Source organism: Pelecanus crispus, chromosome 3, assembly GCF_030463565.1.
Source record: "Pelecanus crispus isolate bPelCri1 chromosome 3, bPelCri1.pri, whole genome shotgun sequence".
Lineage (NCBI taxonomy): Eukaryota > Metazoa > Chordata > Aves > Pelecaniformes > Pelecanidae > Pelecanus > Pelecanus crispus.
Window position 1 is genome coordinate 40456817 of NC_134645.1, and position 21224 is coordinate 40478040.

General features: G+C 38.8%; 1 protein-coding gene across 1 annotated transcript in view; it reads right to left on the reverse strand.

Moving 5' to 3' along the window:
* The window catches only part of THADA (THADA armadillo repeat containing), a 169685-nt gene that overhangs the window by 74171 nt on the left and 74290 nt on the right, over positions 1-21224 (reverse strand). The window contains exon 28 of the mRNA XM_075707613.1: positions 20590-20758. Within this exon, the coding sequence (XP_075563728.1) occupies positions 20590-20758 (169 nt within the window). The remainder of the gene's footprint in view (positions 1-20589; positions 20759-21224) is intronic.

Consider the following 21224-nt stretch of genomic DNA (forward strand, 5'->3'; position numbering starts at 1 on the left):
TACAGACATATTGGCTGATGAAAAAACAGAAAACCCCAAAAAGTAGGTGGTGCTAAGAAAAGGCAAACCTGCCTGATGAGTAAGGGTCTTACACACACCCTCCTAACCAGCTGGCTTAATCAAAGATGAAAAGGGCTACTGTGGAGCTGGTGGCATTTCCACTCTCTGCAAACGTACGTATTATCTTCCCAGCAGCATGTAACCAAAACCTGAAAGTCTAGAGAAGCACACCAGACTGTATGTTGGAAGCAGTTAAAAACTGTGCTCAGCCTGTATTTCTGATCAGAACAAACAGTAGGAAGGATACAATGAAGTCTCCTCTTCCAAGTCTATACCCTGCCATCATAGAAAGCCACCCATCGCTGTCTTAATCCAGTTACCTCAAAGGATATAAAGCTTTCCACCTCCTTTAAAAAGCTTTTTTTCCTTTTTCTTTTTTTGGGAGGTGGTGGTTAAACAATTTGAAATTATTCTTTCCCACACTACATCCTTGTAACACAGTTATCCTGCACGCATCCACATGAAGGAGACAAAATGCAAATAAAAGACCAAGGTACACACCCTTGTTTACGGAGGGATATTTACAATTAGGAAGAATATTAAAGGATACAGCTACCCCACTGACACCAAGAAGCTGACATGTAAGAGACACAGTCAGTACGAACATGTTTATAAAGAGTACTCAGAAGTACACTGCTGCTTGACCCCATAGCTTTGCTGGTTTCAGTAGAGGTGATCTTCTGTCTCAGGAATGTCTGCATTAACACACAAGCTGAGAAAATAGGTAGAAATAAGCTATATTGATTTGATGCTTTTATTTCCTAAATTCACATTATAGCATAAAGTGAAGTAAAACTTGCAGCTTCAGAAAACAATTTTCTTCTCTCAGCTAATGATTTTAAACTTACAGAAGAGAAAATACATATAAAGGTCTCTCTCTCTCAAACAAAAGAAAAACATTCAGTATTTTTAATGTCTGAGGAATAATTTGCCACATCAAATGTCCAAGTGCAGGTAGCTGTACCCATGAAAATAAGAGGTGGTGCTTTTCAGGGTCATATTACCTCTTCCCTTTTCCAAATTCATACATCAAGTCAGTCATAACCTGTCGCTGTACATGCCTTGGTGTATGAGGATCAACTTCCCCTTCCGTTGTTGTGTATTTACAAGCACATTGTCACTTTTAACGGCTCCATTTACATCTGAGGAACTCAATATTGCCAGTTGCACTCTTCTTGTCTGAACTCTAAGTCAACATTATAAAGCCTGCTGAACTTAGTGTAACACTGCTCATTCTTCCGCGGCAGCAATTGCTGCACCTCTCTGAGTGCAAACAATAGGGAAAATGTCCCTCCCTTGAAGAAAATTCTCAGACAATGAGTTGCTGATAACAACAGAGACCTTAGGGGCTACAGCTATACAGATACATCAAACACCATCCATGTTGGTGCCTAGACCCTGAACTCAAATGGCATACTCCTCCATCACAGAGTAACACAGCTGAATGCAGGCAGAACTCAAGAGTTTTCCTCTATCAAAATTACCCCTACAAAAAAGGAACGTGCAACTGAAACATGCAATAAAAGTAACTTATGTCTAGACAACATAGCTAATGTGTGGGCTTAACTTGTAGATAAGTCAAACAATTCCCAGTGTAAACATTAATAATGAGTAGTTCAGCTTTACAAGGGCAGTATATAGGACAACAGCACAAAGGAAGGTGCATGTAATGCAAGCTCTTTCTTTTTTCATTACAGTAAGATCTAGAAAGTAATTCATGTAAGAGGATCCCACTGAGCTGTACCACGAGAGGGAAAAGACAATCCTCAGCCAAACAGCCCTCCTGTATTTTTAGTCTCACCATACTACAATTCGGATCAGGAGGATGTAGATACAGCCACTTTCCAACAAGGAAGATCATCCGAGAGAAGAGAGGACTGGCTTCCCGAAATACACATCATCTTTTTACTTCTTTTCCATGAATGATGAAGAAATAAAGCTTTTACTTACATAATGGCATATTGCTTCTCTATTCTTGTAGTCTCCCCCTGCACTCCCTCCCCAACCCCATATTCCAAAAGGATTATTATAGAAGAAAGTCTTGCAGACAAGGAAACAGAGAGATTAAGTGATTTAATTAAAATCTACACGGGATGCATCCCAGAGACAGACTTCAATGAGATCCTTTAAGTTCCAGTTCACAGATAGTAAGCACGTGCATGAGAATTTATGTGGGGAGAAAAAATTACTAAATTATGCTTTAAGTATACTTTTTTGAAAGCACTTCGCTCTCCAGAGGAAACGGTGGGAAGAATACCTATGTGCCAGTAAGATGTAGACTGTACAACCAAAAATACACAGAAAATATAGACAGTATTTCCTCAGAGTTCATCAGTTTTGGACCACTGATCTTCCTGAAGTTTTCTACTGGCATCATATACTTTTTGAAACTATGAAGTTCACAGAAACATAGATAACTAATGATGAAACTTAAACTACAGCAAACACATGAATCATGCTACTGCTGAAACTCAGCAGATTTTTGCCTTACGCATACGGACAAGCTATTTATAAATTTTTACTTCCCATCAGGCTCAGCATGATGTCAGCTTACAATAACAAGTTAATGTTAATGTTTTCCAGTAATTTTCAGAGTGCCATTTAACTGCAAGTGCCCTAGCCAAGGTAAACCTAAGGGCAAGGAAAGGGCTAACTGCATAATCAGAGAAAAACATTAATGAATTTTGCATCTCTGCTTTGAACACTTGGAATTCTACCTGCAATATGTTTCTCTTTTGTTCCCGAAGTTTAATCTCGCTAGCCAGCTGATTACATCTCCCTAAAACAGCTCAAATACTCCCTCTGATTTTAATTAGCCACAAAGCTTCGTCGCCTTGTGGATTTTTTTTCCCCCAAACAAGCATCCTACGCTCTCACAGAAAGTGCCAAACTTGAAGCTATCAGACATTTCCTGAACTCTAGTAAGCTCATGCACTTTGTTTTACAATCAGCAGCATCATGGCAGACACACACTGTCTCTGCAAATTCACCAGCAACAGACAAGTTCCAAAGAAAAATGATGAAATTTGCTGAGGCTCTTCTCTTCAGAGGCATTAGAAGCTGTTCAGGAAGATCTGTTCTTTATTATTATTTTTCCCTTGCCCTCTTCCACTTGCATGCAATTGTTAAGATGTGTTTTTGACAAAAGGGAATGTCAACAGCAACAGTTTTTATGGCAGAAGGTTGTTTTTTTTTTTTTTTAAAGTAAGTTCTTCCAATGCATTTCCTTACTCAAGACCACCCTCTCCAACGTTTGCACATGCTTGCCTTTGATTTTATTACCCACAGGAGTACAGCTGTCTCATTGTCTCTAAAACCAGTTGTAAGAACAGTTTTTTAAAGCTGCTGTAGCTTAAACGCTCCACTCGCTTTGGATATTGAACTGCACAGAGGTTGCCTTCTGAACACAGCAGTGCCAACCAACGGTAGATGTTACCATGCCTACCTCTTGTTCAACGCTGCATCCTGCTGAAGTTTGACACCTTCAAACCTCCTAGCCAGGATTCTAATGAAAGCAAACTCTCCACTCTCTTCAGTCACGAGTTCGGTTAGCAGAGGCCTGCTATTTAAATTGAGCACATCTTACTCCTTTTTACTGAAATGGCTCAGGGAGGACCACCAGCTGCAACACTCAGCAGAGGTCTAGTGATGATCAGCTGGATGTGGACTGCTGTGCACCAGCTGTTTGCAGAGTACAAGCCTACAGAAATTCTCTGGCATCAAAGCCTCAAAACTGGCAATGAGAGCAACGGGCTAGGCAACGCACCCATTTCACTACATGCCAGATTTGCTCAAGGCAGCTGAAAACCATTCTGCAGCAGTGATGAAAGGAACTATCAGAATACTTCATACCCTTTTTCTTGCAAACAAACACCCAGAAGAAGGGGGGCAGAGTATCTCAATGGGTTCCTCAGCATCTTTCCCCTTCGCAATCAGTACCAATTTGGTCTCGCCTGTGTTCATCTCCACACACCACTCCACAGCCAGCGTCCTGTCACTTTTGTATTTTACCAGTAGCTGCAATTGCAACAGCAGTCACTGAAATCAATAGTTTCTTTAGTTAACAAATTAAACACTGTTTACTACCTTTAGATAAACTAAACCAGAATCCAGGGAGAGCTTGTAGTTTCAAGTCACTTCACAGTCTGAATTTGGCAGCATAGAAATGAGCGGAAGCCACCACTGCTCTCTCTCCTATGTTCCTGTTACTTTGTTCATAACCTCTGACAAACCATAAATAATGCTGCAAAAAGGTGCCAGACAGATGGCTCCTCATCACATAGAGCTTATGCGTATCTCCATTATCACAGCATTGCAATCTTTTAGAGCCCTGTAAGTGTCTGTGCCATACTCCTAAATCCTGACCACAAAGCATCCAAGATCATGGTCATCATCAGATTTTGCTGGGGATTGATGGTTTGTGTTGAATTACTGGAAGGATCATCACATAACACTTTTTTTTTTTAAGCAGTAAAATTTACTATAGAAATAAAAACTACAGTAAAGCACATGTAACAACAGTATGAAGTATGATTGCTTCAAATAAACTCAAACCCTAAAGATATTTCAATTTGGAGAAGACGACAACAAAATGAAGCAGCAAGATGATGTTGTCAGAAGTTACTGAATCCACAGAGGTAGCTTAGGAGTTTACTTAAATTCCACACAATTCCACAAGTTAACTGCACTTGGAAAAACAAGGGAACTTTATTTGAAAGCAAGTTCCCTTTTCCCCCCTCTCCAAGTACTGTTAAGCCTTTTCTGTGCACTTTATCTGTCTCACTGGCCTTACAATACATTAAATATTATCAACCAGCTGCAAAAGGGGAGTCCACCTATTTATTTATTTAATGTTAAGGAGGATGAGTGCTCTCCTAGTAAGCTACAGATAACAACAGAGTAAAAGCTTTTTGTTAAACAGGTTAAAAGGTCAAAATAAAATCCTTATTGATGACATTATGGTTTTCACTACAAAAATCTGCCCCTACAGATAGCCTTGCATACAACACAGTAATAACACTGAGTACGAATGTTTTGTATTACAAACCATGAAAGAAAAGAACTGAAGTTTCCTCAAATTTATCACCTAGTTCTCTGTTTTAATCACTATACAAAATGGACACATATCATCCGCCACCCAAAATAACCCATTTTTTACTTCTTTCCCAGGAAAATCAAGCTAACTAAAGAAAAAGACCTCAACCAAGCTTCTCTAGGAATTCAGTTGTGAGTATGCGACAATAAACGTCTCCTGCCCACGACACATGACACCATAATTGAATGGTATCGTCCATCATCGAGAGACACCTTCGAAGTACTTTATGCTTGTATAATTGCAACACTTCAGTTATTGTGAAGACACTCATGGCTAATCATGGTACTGTAATTCTAAACAACAGGGTTGTTTCTGTAAAACCCCAGAGTTCACCCATGTAGAGAAAGCCATTACAAGACCTGTTCATGTACTGACTGAATGAAAAAAATACGTATGACTAACTCCCAACTTCTAAGCCTTTCTTCCGGTTGCCCTATGTAATCTTTCCAAATATCACTGAAATAAAACTGAATTCAAAGATAACACTCAGATGGAACACAAATTCATCTGAAAGGAAAAGGCTGATGGAAAAGCATAAGCAAAACTGAACTAGTCAAACAGTTGATGGAAAAAAGTGTCAGAGGCTGCAGTGGTTATAAACACCTCTTTTTTCAGAGGAAATCTCACTGTTAATAACAAAGCCTATCGCACTCAGAGAGTAAAAAGCCCAAGAAGTTACTGCAGTAATAATTTGACAGCTGGACATGATGAATTTAACAACATCCACAACTCGACTTAGGAAATATTTAGGGTAAGATCATTTATTTGGACCATGTGATCATGAAAGTTCACAAATTAAAGTTCACATGAAATGAACTTCCTGTTCAAGTGTTCATAAAGTACCACATTGTACAATACTGAAAACAGCTTTAACTGTCATTAGAACTATTAATTCTTATGTCAGATTAGATTAAAATGACAATGCTGTATATTCAGTATATCTGTCTGAAAGATTTTAACTGAATTTAAAAAAAAATTTTACTTATCTGAGAGCGCAGTATGGTTTTTCAGAAAAATTAAAAAAGGAAGAACATGAAACAACTCTCTATGGGTTACACGGTATTAAAAAACAGAACAGAACTACAAAGTAATGTATCTACCACTGTTACCAAGAGTTCAGGTTTTTTTCAGGGAAAACAGTATTACGCTTTTATTACTAAAAGCAGTATGAGGTTACAAAGATAGCTTTTTTGCTCCGCAGTGATCACTGCGTGCCAAGATACCATTTTTTGTATATTTTAAAACTAGTTAAACATGAAATGCTTATTTTTGGCTTTTATAACCTCTTTCTTTCGCTTCTGACAACAGAAGATGCCTGATGCTGTAATATCATTTTTTAATGCCTCACAGAATACAATAATCCAAAAGAAATAACTACAGTCTCAAGAATATTACTTCATTCTAATATCTACAGAATCTAGTTTGATTAATTTTGAAATGATTTCTTATAATATCATAATTCAGAAGTATAAATGATTGACTCAAAACAGCAAACAAAAGAAAAAAAAAAGGCATTTTTATTGCTGGAAGCATTTGATGCACTTCATTCTTTTTAAGGTCATTTTTAATACAGCACTAACTAGTACCACCACAGAGGTCTGAAATCCTGCCTGCTCCTATGAAATCTACCCATAGGTGATTACACCAAGTCCCATCCTTTCTGAAATGCTTCAAGACTATCTATGGGCTGTGGTTTTATGTTGCAACACAGGATATGCGCATACAGCATATGTTTTTTATTAGATGTTACATCAGAAAATAACAACTATTAACAACAATTATTTAGCAACAAGATGTATATGTGAAGTCTTTTAGAGTGTTACTATGTCCATCTCTACATCTTCCTTCGGCTTTTTTGGAAGCGGGTAGCGTTCACTAGATGGGACAAGAGCATAATCACCATGGCTCATGTGTATGTTTCCATGATGGTACTAATTACTCTTGTATTAACATAATAACTTAAAAAACATGAAGTATGTAGGATGTTTCACGTAAGATGCTGACAATATGATTTAAAATTTCTTATTTGTCTTGAATCCATTGGTGTTCAAAAATTACTCCATTTCAAAGAGCAAAGGCTCTAGCTGTACTTCTTATGGCACAAAATGATTCAGTAATTAAAAAAAAATTAGAATGAAAAGAAACAAGCAAAATATGCACTCAAGAATGCCTCCATTTATATTTTCTTCAGAAAAAAAAATTATTGGTGTCTCTACAGTTTCCTGTTCTAACTGCCAGTGCTGTCTGTTTCACCAATGAAACAAGACAGTCAAAACCCAGAGAAGAATAAATGAAAGGTTTCTTGCAATTCATAAATGTGAGACGAGCACATAATAGGCATTTTGTTTGCTATAAAAGCGTTTTGTGGGGAACAAGAGAAGTTCTAAGTTGGCTTTTCCTACCTTAAACTACTTTTTTACTTGAAGAAGAGCAACTTAATATTATAAAGCTAAACAAATGCATGCATTTGGATTGTGGAAAGGAAGGTGCTAAGAAACTTCAACTATACTGAAGCCAAACTCAGCATGAACTATAAATGCTCAACATCTTTCATCTAGGTCATAAATATTTAAGTGCTGAATTCTTAAGTGATTTCTAGTAGTAAAAGAGAAGTTCTAATCTTATTGTTGGTGTATTTGCACTGAAAAAGGACAAAGCTGATTTCCAAGGTTTAAAGCTTTCCCAACACCCAATTCTGACACAAAGACCTTTCTGCATCTATGGAAATATCTGTGTGTATTTGAGAATAAAATTTGTAACCATTACTTATTTTCCACAACAAAACCAGGCCAGAATGAACTACTACAATCTGGAGAGGTGTCCTGCCAAAATCAGACTAAGACTTTTATTGTAGATGTGAAAACGCACTGAATGTGAAGCGTACGCTTTTGAATAAAAGTGAATATACAGACACATTTGACATGCACTCCTGACAGCATGGTAATAACCCTACTGTAGTAAGCAACAATATAGCAGGACAGCAGCTACTCCTTCAGAGAGGATGCGGTCCACAACAGAGATGTGGAGGAGTAAGCACCTGAAACATGAGCTGGCAGAGGAAGTTGATAGTGATGGCGCCAGGGGAAACAGGGAGAGAGAACAGAGGTGCAAGCCTGAGAAGGAACGAGGGAGGACAGAATAGAAGCACCTGCTGCTTATCATGCTTTCAGAAGCCTCATTCATTCTTTGCTTCCTTGAAGCTGTGTGGGAGGTTTCCACACTCCCAAACATCAAGGCAACTCTGATAATCCAGAGACTGGCATCTTTTGTGAAGGAAGAAGCAAAGAAAAGGAGGGACCTTGACAGGTGATAAATTTGGAAGCATCCTTATCACCCTCTCCGCATCCCCCTTGCCCTCTTCTGCAGTTAGACCACACCTAGGCTGTTTCCAGGACCTGACGAAGGCTCTGCAGGGTACATTGGTCTAAGAGCTACCTGCAGCTCCACTGGAAGCCACATTTCTGATGAACCACTTCAGAATCCACATTATTCCTTGAGGGTTTTAGCAGCAATGCCCCAGAACTGGGAGCATGTTTTACTGGACAGTGGAAAACAAATTTTCTTTCAGTAGAGCATTGCTCCCCACATAGCCCTTGACCTAAAAGCAACACATATAGGCAGACCCTTATAGTAAGACAGCACCCCTATCCCCGCCCAAAAAAACCCCTCCACCACTAGATGCAAGTATAACACAGCTTCAACTTGTTAGTCCTGCTCCTACATAAACTTCCTGTCCCATGTAGTTTCTTTATGTCAGTCAAATTTCTGTAAAATCCTTCCTCAGCCTGGACATGCATTTCCCATTCTTTTCTGGCCCATGAATAAACAGCATCCGAGGAACAAAATCAGAGGAACACACTCCCAGAGTATGCCAGCGGTTCAGATTCAGAGACATTTAGAGCCTGATTAAGAAAACCACTTTAAGTCAAACAGCCATGTGAAAACCGTTCCTAGAAAATTTTAGCACCATAACAATAACTACTTCAGAAATGCAGATATTCTAAGATAATTAAATTAATAAAACCAAGAAAAAACAGTGGTAAAAAACACTACTGCAAGAAATGCCTTGTGACATATAAATGGGGCAGGGGGGGAGCAAGTTACATGCTTTAAATTTGGTTAAGAATGAAAAAGTACACTACATTAATTCAAAAAAATTCTAATTTGACTCATGAACACTCTGAAATTGATTTTCACACCTCAGGAAAGTGTCTTACTCTTGGTTTTGTGTTTCCTTTGTTTCATTTTCTTAGATTTCCAGGTTTTTCCTCCTCTCCTCCTTTCAATTTTTTGTTCTACTACTTGAGATTCTTGCATCCTGGCCTTCAGTTTAGGTAAGTTTTTACTGAGTAGTTATAAACTTAAAACCACTCATTCACTTCTCCCACCCAGCATTCTTTTAAATGCCAATTTTTCCAGCTTTCTCTTCCTTTCATGGAGGACATTCTTCTGCTTCGTAAACAGAGTGAGAAAGCTTCCAAAGACCAAAGAAGGCACCTTCCCACATTCTCACTATAGCCTGAACTTCTGAAAGCACAGAGCTTAATAAAAAGCCCTCACTGTTCATAAATATTTTTTATACATCCTCAAGCAGTCAGAACTTATCATGGATGGGTATTTTTAAAAGTATATCCAGGAAGTGTATCCAGGATTATCTTTTTTTTGGCTCTGAAAGTTTTAAAGACATGGTTTCTAGATCAAAAGGAAGAGGAAAAAATCGTATGCGGGTGGGATTGAAAACATGTTTTTGGAGATGAAAAATGAACTCCGTGGAGTACTAAATTAATCCACTGCACCACCTAGTAGAATACTGTATCTTTGGTACACTTTACAAGTTTCAACTTCTCCCTTCCCAACTGTAAAAACATCCTCTGTCTGTGACAGAGCGATAGGATTGCTTTCCTGACTAATCATGAGGGATACTTAAAGATTCATAATACAAAACAGGTGCAAGAAATATGCATAGAATTGAACACTTAAAAAAATTTAGAATTCACAAGAGTTCAATTGCTGTTCTGGGAGGTCTAAATCAAGTTAACCAGCCAATGCCTAAAATAGTTCAACTCTCTTCAGGAAGATTTAAGTAGTAAAAAACCAGAACACTGTGCCTGCAGTATTTGTTTCTAACATCTCCATCATCTAAAAAGAAAATTATCTATCCATTGTGAAAACTGTACCTATAGGAGGATGTCTCTTTCCTTAGTTTAATCCTAACACCTAATAAAAGTTGTTCTATAAAACCACATTCATATATAGTGTTTTCAATCACTGCACGTTTATCCAAGACATAACTAGAGAAGAAGCTAGGTGAACACTAATGATGTTTTATGGCTGTAACTGAACATCAGGCAGGGTACCTCAAATGGCTGCACACACAGCCACCCCAAAACCTCTGCTAGCAACATGGGTTGCAGGGGCTTTTATTCATTAAAGAGTAGTACTAGGTGCACTGGATCAGGGAGGCCAGAACATTTGCATAAGCAACTGTTTGCCATACCCATAGTAATAAGTGTCAAAATCTAGGGCGTAGGAGAGAGGGAGGCAGTGCATCCATCAAGTCATCCATCCCACTCTACGGAGGGGGCAACTGTCACAATATCCCCAGCACAACCCACAGCAGTCCTTATTATAGTTACCTCTCCATTAAAAACAGCAGCAGCCTTGTTTTCACTAATTGATGAATATCGCTTATTCTGTACTAAAACCACACTTTTTTTTAGTGAACACAAGGTTTACAACAACAGCATCTCTGCACATCCTTAGCTGTTGTAGGAAGGAACTCAGTAACGATGCAGAAAGTGAATGAAAAGACCAGTAAGAGTGTAAACACTGTGTAAATTGATGTCCTTTTGAAAACGAGTGACATGTCTTAGGAAGTCAGAGACACAATATTTGGAGCATTACTAATTACAGTTAAAGCAACTTCAAAGCAATGTCCAACTAGCAGATCTGTCCAGTCAATTAGCAGTGTCACATGAGGTTTTTTGTTTTTTTTTTTTAAAAAAAAAGCAGCTGGAAGAAAACCTCTGTCAAAATCTCATGAATTATTTTCTTTCAGAGACTGCCGGCTCCCATTCTTGGAACTTCGTTGCATTTCTGTTGCATTCATAAATATAAATCTTGTTCTCAAATGCTTACTGCCTCCTTGTATCAGTGAACCCCTATGTAACAGGTAATACAAATTTACAACATGAAGAAATGAGACCACTGTTCTGTTATTGCCAGCTACATATAAGTGAAAATGTTTTCAACTTGACATCAATATTTCTTTTCTCTTTGTACTAATCTTAAAAGTAAGGCTTATCTTGAACTCTAAAAACTGAGCTTAGAAAAGAAACAGCTGGAAGGAAGTTTCATTGCAAAACATTTAATTATAGCAGGTTTATTTCTTTGATCTGTAGATAATGTAATGTTCGTTTACTATATTGAGTTTTTATAAGCCAACGTTGAACTGCTACACTTCAAACTTGACTGCCAAGCCAAATAAAATGTAATTCACCATAGTCAATGTTTCTGTGCTACTGCTTAAAGCCGAATAAACAATATGCTACTTCCCCATCCTTTTCCTCAGACCCCAGAGATCCTCCGTCTTCAAAACAAAACAGGAAAAAAATATGGTCACTGACACCCCTGCTGGTAATTCACATAAAGGATTTTTAGGTCAAGCTAACGAGCAGCACACCTCTCTCTTTCGCTTAGCCACAAGGACCAACATCCAAGAACGACCTTCAAAATATATTTGCCTAATTTGTCTCACATCATATTCTCACACCCTAGCCACTGGAGTCTGCAGGGTTTTATTACCTATTCAGTCCTGTAATAAAGGAGGTGCCGTGATTGCTTGCTACCTCTTCTTCATGCATCATTCTTTGCTTTATTTTCAAATGTTCATATTTATTGAAATTGTCTTTATTCCTCTGAGTAAGTGTCCAAGTATTAAACTCACAAAACACAAGAGTGATCATAGTCTCAAATACCTCCTTTCTTTGAGTAACTTAAGCTAAAATCTTCCTCCTCTCAAAGGAAGGAAAAAGGCATCCACGTGCATTAGACAGGCTCTACTTTCATCAACAACAATCTGTCTTCATACAACTCTTCCAGATAATTAAACTACCTAATATATTGATGTTTTCATCGTGAACTGCTTCTTTTCATCAGTACAGCTATGCACTCAATTTTTTATCTTCAGCAAAGTCATGTCCATACACCTCTGGCTCAAGAGTACTCTAAGCTAAGACAGCACATGCAGATGTTTCTCCAGCTGCTAGATCTGTCTTACTCTTTTTCTAGGCTTTTGCTATCGGTCCTTGCTGGAAGCAGCACACTGACTCAGACAAATCTTTGCACAACCCAGTATGGCTATTCTCAGGTTATGTTCTTGTCCTGGTTTTCTCACTGCTTTAATAAAGTCTCCAACCACCCTTTAAATCAGTTTTTCCGCCCTTTAAATCAATTATTCCAGCTCTCCATTAATATTTAAAACATCAGCATATCCAAAGAGTTGATACAGATAATTTGAAGTTCTACCATTGCACAAATCTTACCATATTCAATAAACTCCATAAAGAAAAAAAACAGAAACAGTAAATCACTTTCATAAAAGCTCTGTACAGATGGCAGAAAAATCTGCCATGCAACCATGCAGGTTTTTTAATCATATTATTATTTTTTAATACAAGGATTCTAGATTCTTTCATTGTAAAGTATTTTCAGGAAGATGAGTCTAATTCTATAGGATGCTGCTATTCCCTGAAAAATAGTAACTGCTAATTTCTTGTCTTACTGAAGTCAGTGGGAAATTTAATCTTTAAAATTAATGTTAATTAGAGTTTTGAAGCCCTCTATCTATCTATCTATCTATCTAAGTCCAATTTTTGTCACATGCAACTGACTAAGCTGATGTGACTCAGTCTGTTCTGGTCTGATTTGAGAGGTGCAACAGTGCTGCCAGTTTCAAAAGCAAAACAAAAGAAGGTTGAAAAACTCAAACCAACATTCCTTGCACAAGACTTCGCATTCATATGCCAAACAGAATTGTTTGAATTAGTGAACATAAAAAAAACCCAAAAAACAAAAAACACCAAACCCCAAACCACTTCTTTGAACCAGCCTACTGCTGTAATACCAATTTAGCTAGCTGAAACTACAGAATTTTGTGAGAAAATTCAAAGTGTGGAGAAAATTTGAATATTAAGAGTAGTAATTTGTGAAGAGTAACTGACTGCTGATTGATGACACTTGAAACAACAGTAAATGACTGAATTTCCATTTTTATCTTCATGAAGTTTTAACCCTGCATCAAAGCATAACAAATTGTCTCCGTTTCATCTGTCTCTTGAGAGTTATATTTTGTGTTTCTTTAAGAACAGGTCATGTGCACCCCCCAGATAGGAGACACTGTTCTTCTCTTGCAATGCAAAACACTGGCATATGCTCAGGGAACAAATTTCAGGATAAATAAGTAGGAGTGATAAAGTAATAGCAATAAGTGGGAAGACTGCAGTGAGGAGAAGAGAAGCTACCAGCCAGACCTCACATGAGAACATGGGGGAAATGCAGAGAAATGTTCCTAGGGACCAGAGCAGACCAGGCAGAATTTCTGTGACTTTGAGTTACAGCAGTGACCAAAACCAGTCACAACAGGAAGGATCCACCTGCAAGGACATGATAGGCCAGCAGAGGTTTTTTATTTTGTTCTATGCAGTTGTCTGATTGCTTGTACAAAGTACCACCAAAAATGTAAATAAGCTTCATGAACAAAGCAGCTTCCAGCCAAAAATTGTTCCTCAATGGTATGTGCAGCTGGGAACTTGTATGAAAAACTTTATCTTGGACAGTACAGTCCATCTCCTGACGGAGGCAGCAAATGGAGGCAGCATGCGCATTTAAACAAAGTCATGTAGTTCCCTCTCTTCGTACACAAGCAGCAAACAATGAGGAAGAAGTCACTGAACCCTCCTTTCTCCTAATATGTGCCCAGAAGATGCCAAAAGGAATGCAAAATGCTCTCCAAAAATAAGGGACTGCATAGTGAATGGGACAGATAAGGGGAGCAAAATTTTTTGTACTGTTCTGTATCCCAATCTCAAGCTAGACAGTGTCAGCGTTTAGTTATAAATCCACAGAAGACCTCTAGGAAGTAGGTTAGCACCTTCAACATTTCAGGAGTATCCAAAACAAGGCACAGAAAAGTTAAATGAAACACAATGCCTCTTTTCGTTAACTTTCATTTACCTGATCCCATATATTCTAAAAATACATAACTGTAGGCTTGCCAAAGTGAACATGAGGAAGATCAAACTGATAACATACAAGATAATGACCCAATTGATGTGCAGATTCTTTCATTTGAAAAAGAAATAAACCTTAATAGTAATTACATCTGCTCCATGATTAATTGCAGCTGTCCAATGGATTGTTCTTGATATGAACAGTATGTCAGGGTATGTACACTCTCATTAGAGTACAGATTTTTCCAGTGCGCAAATGTGAAAGAGATTTCTGGAAACTAGTGAGTGCAGAACTGTGACTGAAAGCTCTAGTCATACTGCTGCTATTCTACTGTACTAATAACAACTAGATTCTAGGTCTATGCACATCACACATCCTTTGAAATCAATCATGTTAACTGATTCTCACAAGATAAAAACAAAAGCTGAAGTCTTAACATCTGCTTTCCTTGGCAAACCAATCTGAAAGTTCATACATTTGGGAGTTTTTTTTAATCATCATAAATAATCTACAACCAGATGAATTGTTTTCCGGGCAAATCATGCTTAGGGGTTCCTGTAACTTCTCTTTACTTTAATGCACCCAAAGGAAGAGGTTAAAGAATTAGAGGAATTACGAGATTTGTGTGCAGATGCAGAGCTGTGATCCTGTTGGGATCATGGAGACAAGACAGGACAGCTGACATGTTTGGAGTGCTGCAATGGATGGATACAGGCTCTTTAGGAAGGACAAGTGGGGAAGATGAAAAGATGGAGTCGCCCTCTGTGTGACAGAACACCTGGAATGCACAGAGCTCTGCCTGGGGATGGATGATGAGCCAGCTGGGAGCTTATGGGCAAGGAGTAAAGAGCAGACCAGTATGGGTGACACTGTAGTGGGTGTCTGCTATAGGCCGCCAAACCAGGAAGAACAAGTGGACGAGGCCCTAGAAGCAGCCTTGCGTTTTCATGCCCTGGTCCTCATGGGGGAATTCAACCACCCTGGTACCTACTGGAGGACCAACACACCAGAGCATAAGCAACCCAGGGCGTTCCTGGAGAGCACTGATGACAGCTTCCTGACAAAAGCAACAGAGGAGACAACAAGGAGAGGTGCTCTGCTGGACCTCATACTCACAAACAAGGAATGACTCACCAAGGATGTGAAGGTTAAAGGCAGCCTTGGCTGCAGTGACCATGAGATGGTGGAGTTCAGGACCCTGGGAGGAGGGAGAAGGGCAAAAAGCAAGATCACAACCCTGGGCTTCATGAGAGCAGATTCTGGCCACTTCCTGGATCTGCTTGGTGAAGTCCTGTAAGGATAAGGCCCTGGAGGGAGTGGGGTTCAAGAAAGCTCGTTGATATTCAAGGGCCACTTCCTCCAAGCTCAAAGGCAGTCCACCCCGGCAAGCTAGAAGTCAGGCAAACATGCCAGGAGGCCCGCATGGATGAACAAGGAGCTCATGGCAAAACTCAAACACAGAAAGGGAGCATACAGAAGGTGGAAGCAGGGATAGGTAACCTGGGAGGAAAACGGAGACACTGTCCAAGCACGCAGAGATGCAGTCAGGGAAGCCAAAGCCCACCTGGAGATGAATCTGGCTCAGGTAAGGCTGAGGTACTGAATGTCATCTTCATCTCAGTCTTTACCAGTAACACCCATGGTTAGGAACAACACAGGCCCAAGCTTTCTTTCCCTAGTATGCCCAGAAGCTTACCTTCTTGGACTCTGTTCAGTATAAAGTGTAAGTGTACAGAACATGTTATCTAAATTGTATATAAAAACTGTTCAAAGTTTCAGTCAGTTATTTCCAATCCAAGCAAAATTCATGTTTATAATATTTAACCCTTTATTTGCAATAACAATCTTAAAAACTAATTTGAGTAATTTACATCAAAATGTTGATGGTTTACACAAGACCATCTACAACAATAAAAGCTATGAATGTTATACCCACAAATCTATGCAAACAAGAATTAACCAGGTGCAGACTGATGGAAATAAAAAATAAAGGGGAGACTGGCAGGAATCTCAAGTGGTCATCTGTTCATCTCCCAGGCCCAGGCAAAATCTTATATACATGATGGCAGATCCACCATTTTTAAGTGCTGAACATTAACGCATCCTTAATGTTAGAAAGTAGTTTCCAATATCTAAGCTCATATTTGACTGTGTTGATGAACTAATGGAGAAAAGTATATCTTTCAGACATCAGCTATCAATAGCTTCCATTTTCCAAGACTAAGTATTTCTGTAGAAATCTCTTGAAGGCTACAGTCAATTTTTGCCCTGGCCTTTCCAATTTCCTCTCTGCACACTCTTGCTTCAGTACGTTTCTTCTTGCTTTGCATTCAGTAAAGAACTCCTAATTTGTCCAAGCTGGTGTGTTATTACACTTTCTATCCATTCTGTGTTAGGCTGATTCCTATGTCTGGAGTTATTGTTTCTTTGAAGAACTACCAGGTTGCCATAATTCCTTTTTCTGCTTAGGGCTCATTTCCATGTGATCTCCCCCTATGAATTCTAAATTTAAGTGAACCTTGAGCTTTACTAACGTTTGGAGGTCTATGATTAACTCTTGACTCTAACAAGTGTTTTGCTCAAGACGTTCAGGCTTATTGCAACTGCATAGAATTAGACAAACTGAAGACTGGAAGCCTTCATAAACATCAGGACGCAAAACACACTCTTTTACATAGGTGTCATCTTTACTGTAGTTTTAAGAGACCCAGTTAAGACTGTTGTTTATGAGACCAGACATTTCTGCAAAAACACAGATGTGAAAAGAGAAAGTAGACCACATCCCTACCTGCATGGCTTACAAATACCACTATGAGTCAAACCAGTACATTGAAATTACTAATCGCCAGTACAGGTTATTGAATAAAACATATCCGAATTAATTACAGCCTAATTCTGAATTTCTCAATTATTCTGAACACATGGAATACATACTGCAGGAATTCCAACCGTAAAGAGGCAGAAGGTCAAAAAAACATTTGATCCTCTGATAAGGTTACCTCACAATCTTCCCAAATACTTTAAGTTCCTTGGCAACTGCCAAAAGTCAAAAAGTTTCACAAACATAAAGGCTTCCCTAGTTACAAATTTTGATACACTTCCAGAAGACTCTACATAAAGCTCTGGACGAGCTCTTCCTTTCAGCTGATCAGCTAAAAAACCTAGATCATAAAACAAAAGAAGCCAGAAATACTTCATCATTCAAGAAGGCCAGTAGAAGATTTCTGCATTTTCTTCTGGATTACAAACTTGACTCACTCCCACTTCCCCTGTCGCCCCCGCCGGTTTGGATTATGGAGCAAAGTAGAAACTGCACTTGTAAAGGGAACACAGAACAGATTTTTCTTTGTCTTATTCAAGTCAATGCATTTACTTATGATACAGAAATACTCCTTGAAGAATATGATCAGTTCTGTAAGAGTTACAGAACAGCAGCATTCCTCCTAGCTAATTCTTGAAAAGAATTATTCTGTGAAACATGTAAACCATAAGATTATTTTATCCTCATGCACATTCTAAATTGAGCCATAGTTATCACACTGGGGAGGAAAAGACATGTTTTCACATAATGCAAAGGTCCAAAGTTAAACACAACACATTTGCATCCACTGTCAAAAAACACTCCTTGTCAATCTCAGTATTTTGAAAACCAGGCCATGTTTGGACAAGCACTTCATGCTGAACTCTTTTTGAATGATCTTTCTATAAATTAACATTTGGCTTGCAACAGATGAAGCAATTACATAATTCTGAAGCATAACTGAAATATACCTTCAAGATTCATTTGGCACTGCCACATAAGCTTTAAGTCTGAATAATTCCAACTTTCCTGTTCAAGACTTGACAGCATATGAACACTGAAATAAAAAAAATCAGGCAATGAACTTAGTCAGCTTCTGACTAATGTGACTGTACAAATGAAATTAAATTACTGAATTCCATTTTTATAAGATATTGGCCTTGTATTGCTACAAAAATTTAGATTTTATTGAGTTTTGTACAGACTCACTCTTTTTAGTAGGGATTTTTGTTTTGGTTTTATATCAAAGAGGAAGATAAATTCCCTACTGTGTCATGGAAACGCAGTGCAAACAGTTTCAAACACTGCCAGATCACTGCCTCTTCAAGGAAGCCTTAAGAGAAACAGTACTTTAACGAATAGTCCTGTAACAGTAACATAATTTTCTACAGTCCAACGAGCCTTAGCAGCAGCTTTGCAAGTCCCATCTTACATTGATAAAAAGGAAACTGAAACCATGCGTCCAACAACCCCTGAAAGTCACAGTACTTTGCTCTTTGTACTATTTACAGAAGGTGCATGCTAACTACATGTTGAACTACCTGGCATTAGTGTTTTACAGGTACAACAGCAAACACCATGGCCTCCCTTTTTGCACATCTTTATCACCCTACAGCATCTCTTCTGAATGTTTTGTTATTTTTAACTAGCAACAGATAGTTCAGTGTTTCAGTCATACACTAAATTTGTTGAAGTATTAAGTGAATACTTTGCATAACCTTGATTCACAAGTCATAAAAGCAAAGCCCAAGACAAATGCAAGATACCAAACATCATTGAAGCATTATGGTACAACTGACATTTTTTTGAACAATGTCATACTCTGACAGCACTGGTCTCTCCCTGGTGCAGTACTGATTGCAGTAGTAGCTCCTAGCAGCTGCTCAAAACTGAGAAGAAATCATGTTAAAGCCCTGAGAATATCTCCTGCCTCCCAGGTATGGAAAAGAAAACTCCCTACACCTGTGCACAAGATCATGTTAGCAACACTGGATTAAAAACCAGATCATCCTTTCAGCTCTTTCAGAACCAGCCCCCCATTACTACTTTTTTCCAGGTCGCTACAAAGGTGGCAGTGGCTCTACATACTACAGTCAGTCCATACCCTCACAACCAGGGTTATAATCATTTTGGACTGAGAAAGCACTTAATTCTGTTGGAATAACCCTCTCTTCCTAACGCTTCAGGAGGTTCAGGAGTTTTGTGACACACCAGGGCTGCACAGGTAATTTGATAATGGCAATCTCCTCCTCCCCACGCAGATGCAGCAGCTCACAGGTCTAAGCACTTGCATGCGTACAGGTGCATGGACTGCTTTTCAGAGCAGAGAAGTCTGGACACCATCATCCCACACCCTGCAACAGCCTTCACTGTAACCAATCGTCATCCAAATCCAGATTCAATTGGCTGAAACCCTTTACAGGTTGACAGTAACAGCTCTAGAGAGACTTCACTCATTTCCCTGTCCTAGGGTTTCCTGCAAGGTCATGATTTTAAAGCGAAATAGTATGCTGGAAAAGATACACTAAAAAAACCAAAACAAAACCACACACACAATTTACAGTGGGAAAATGTACCTAGATAGCTTGCCAACTAAGGCAGACCAACAGAGCTGATAATGTACAATATAGCTTTGTTGGAGGGTTGCTTGTGAAAAATAGGCAATAAAAATGGGTAACTTATTACCATGATAGCTTAAAAATCAACACAGTGAACCGACTGCCATAAACCAAAGGAATGATATATGGGGAATGAAGAAATTTCTGATTCCAAACCAATAGGGAGCTGTTTTCCAGAATGTTTTCAGAAGAATACAGTATAAAGTTTATGACAACTTGTACAGCAAACTGACAGGAAGCTGCTGGTGTAGCAGGAAAAGCAAATGAAGTAATATATAAATATGTAGGTAAGTAGCTAGTCTCAGTATCTACAATACTACTGGTGCCTGGAGTTCACTTTGCCTCAGATTTGCTCTGTGACTTTGGGCAAGTCACACAGATCTCTCTGTAGATACGTTTAGATAAAGATATTTGCTCTCAAAGCACTTTAATCTCCAGAGATGAAACATAAATGTTGATATTTACAGCTTACAGCCTTCTAAAGACGGTTGAAATGTGCATTCCACATTTATCATCTGATAGAATCGACTCAAAAGCAGCCTTCCTATGTTTTGACAATGCATGAACATTCAGCACAACTCATTGCATGTTATCTGGCTGTGAAGTATGACCAAAAAAATCCAACAAAAACCCCACAGTAAAAAAAAAAAACAAAACCCCAAAACCCAAACACTCCCCCCCCAAAAAACCACAAACAAAAAAAACCCAAAACACCATTCCCCCTCACCTAAAACCCCCCAAAAACCCCCAGAAACCCCAACCCCAAACAACCCCCAGAAACTTACTTGCAGAAGTGTTCCATGAATGTTATTCTGTCGTATGCAAGGACTGGTAGAGTCTGGAAGCCCCTCCAGCAAGGACTGCACTGTATGTGGTACTTCATTTACCATAACAAATGGAACAAGGGCCCGACCTGACATCTCACGTGAACGATACACAGGAGAGTGCCCACACCTAGAAAAAGGAGAAATACGTATTTTTGTCATCCAGCTGCAATCCACTGCTGTGGCTAAAACAAAACAAAGGATAATGCAATGAGAACTAAAGCACATTTCTCACAAATCAAATGTACAGTGTTTCTTCTCAGTAGTGAGAGGGTATTTGCCCAGAAACATGTCATACTAGAGCCATGCTGGAGGCTTTTTTCCCCTTCAGAAGTTCCTGTGTTTACATAAAGTAAAAAAAAAAAAAAAAAAAAAAAGGAGCGCAATTATGCCATGAAGCAGGTAAGTATACGGTCCTGTTCCATCTTTCTTGATGTTTATGTTACTTACTCTACAGCAGTCATGTTCAAATGTATGGAGTTTGACTTAAAACTATCGAGCTCCATGTTCTTAATCAGATGTTTCCATAAGAACACAACATGGCGTCTACTGGAATTTTAGGCCATATCTCCCACTGGTTTTTAGAACGTATTTAA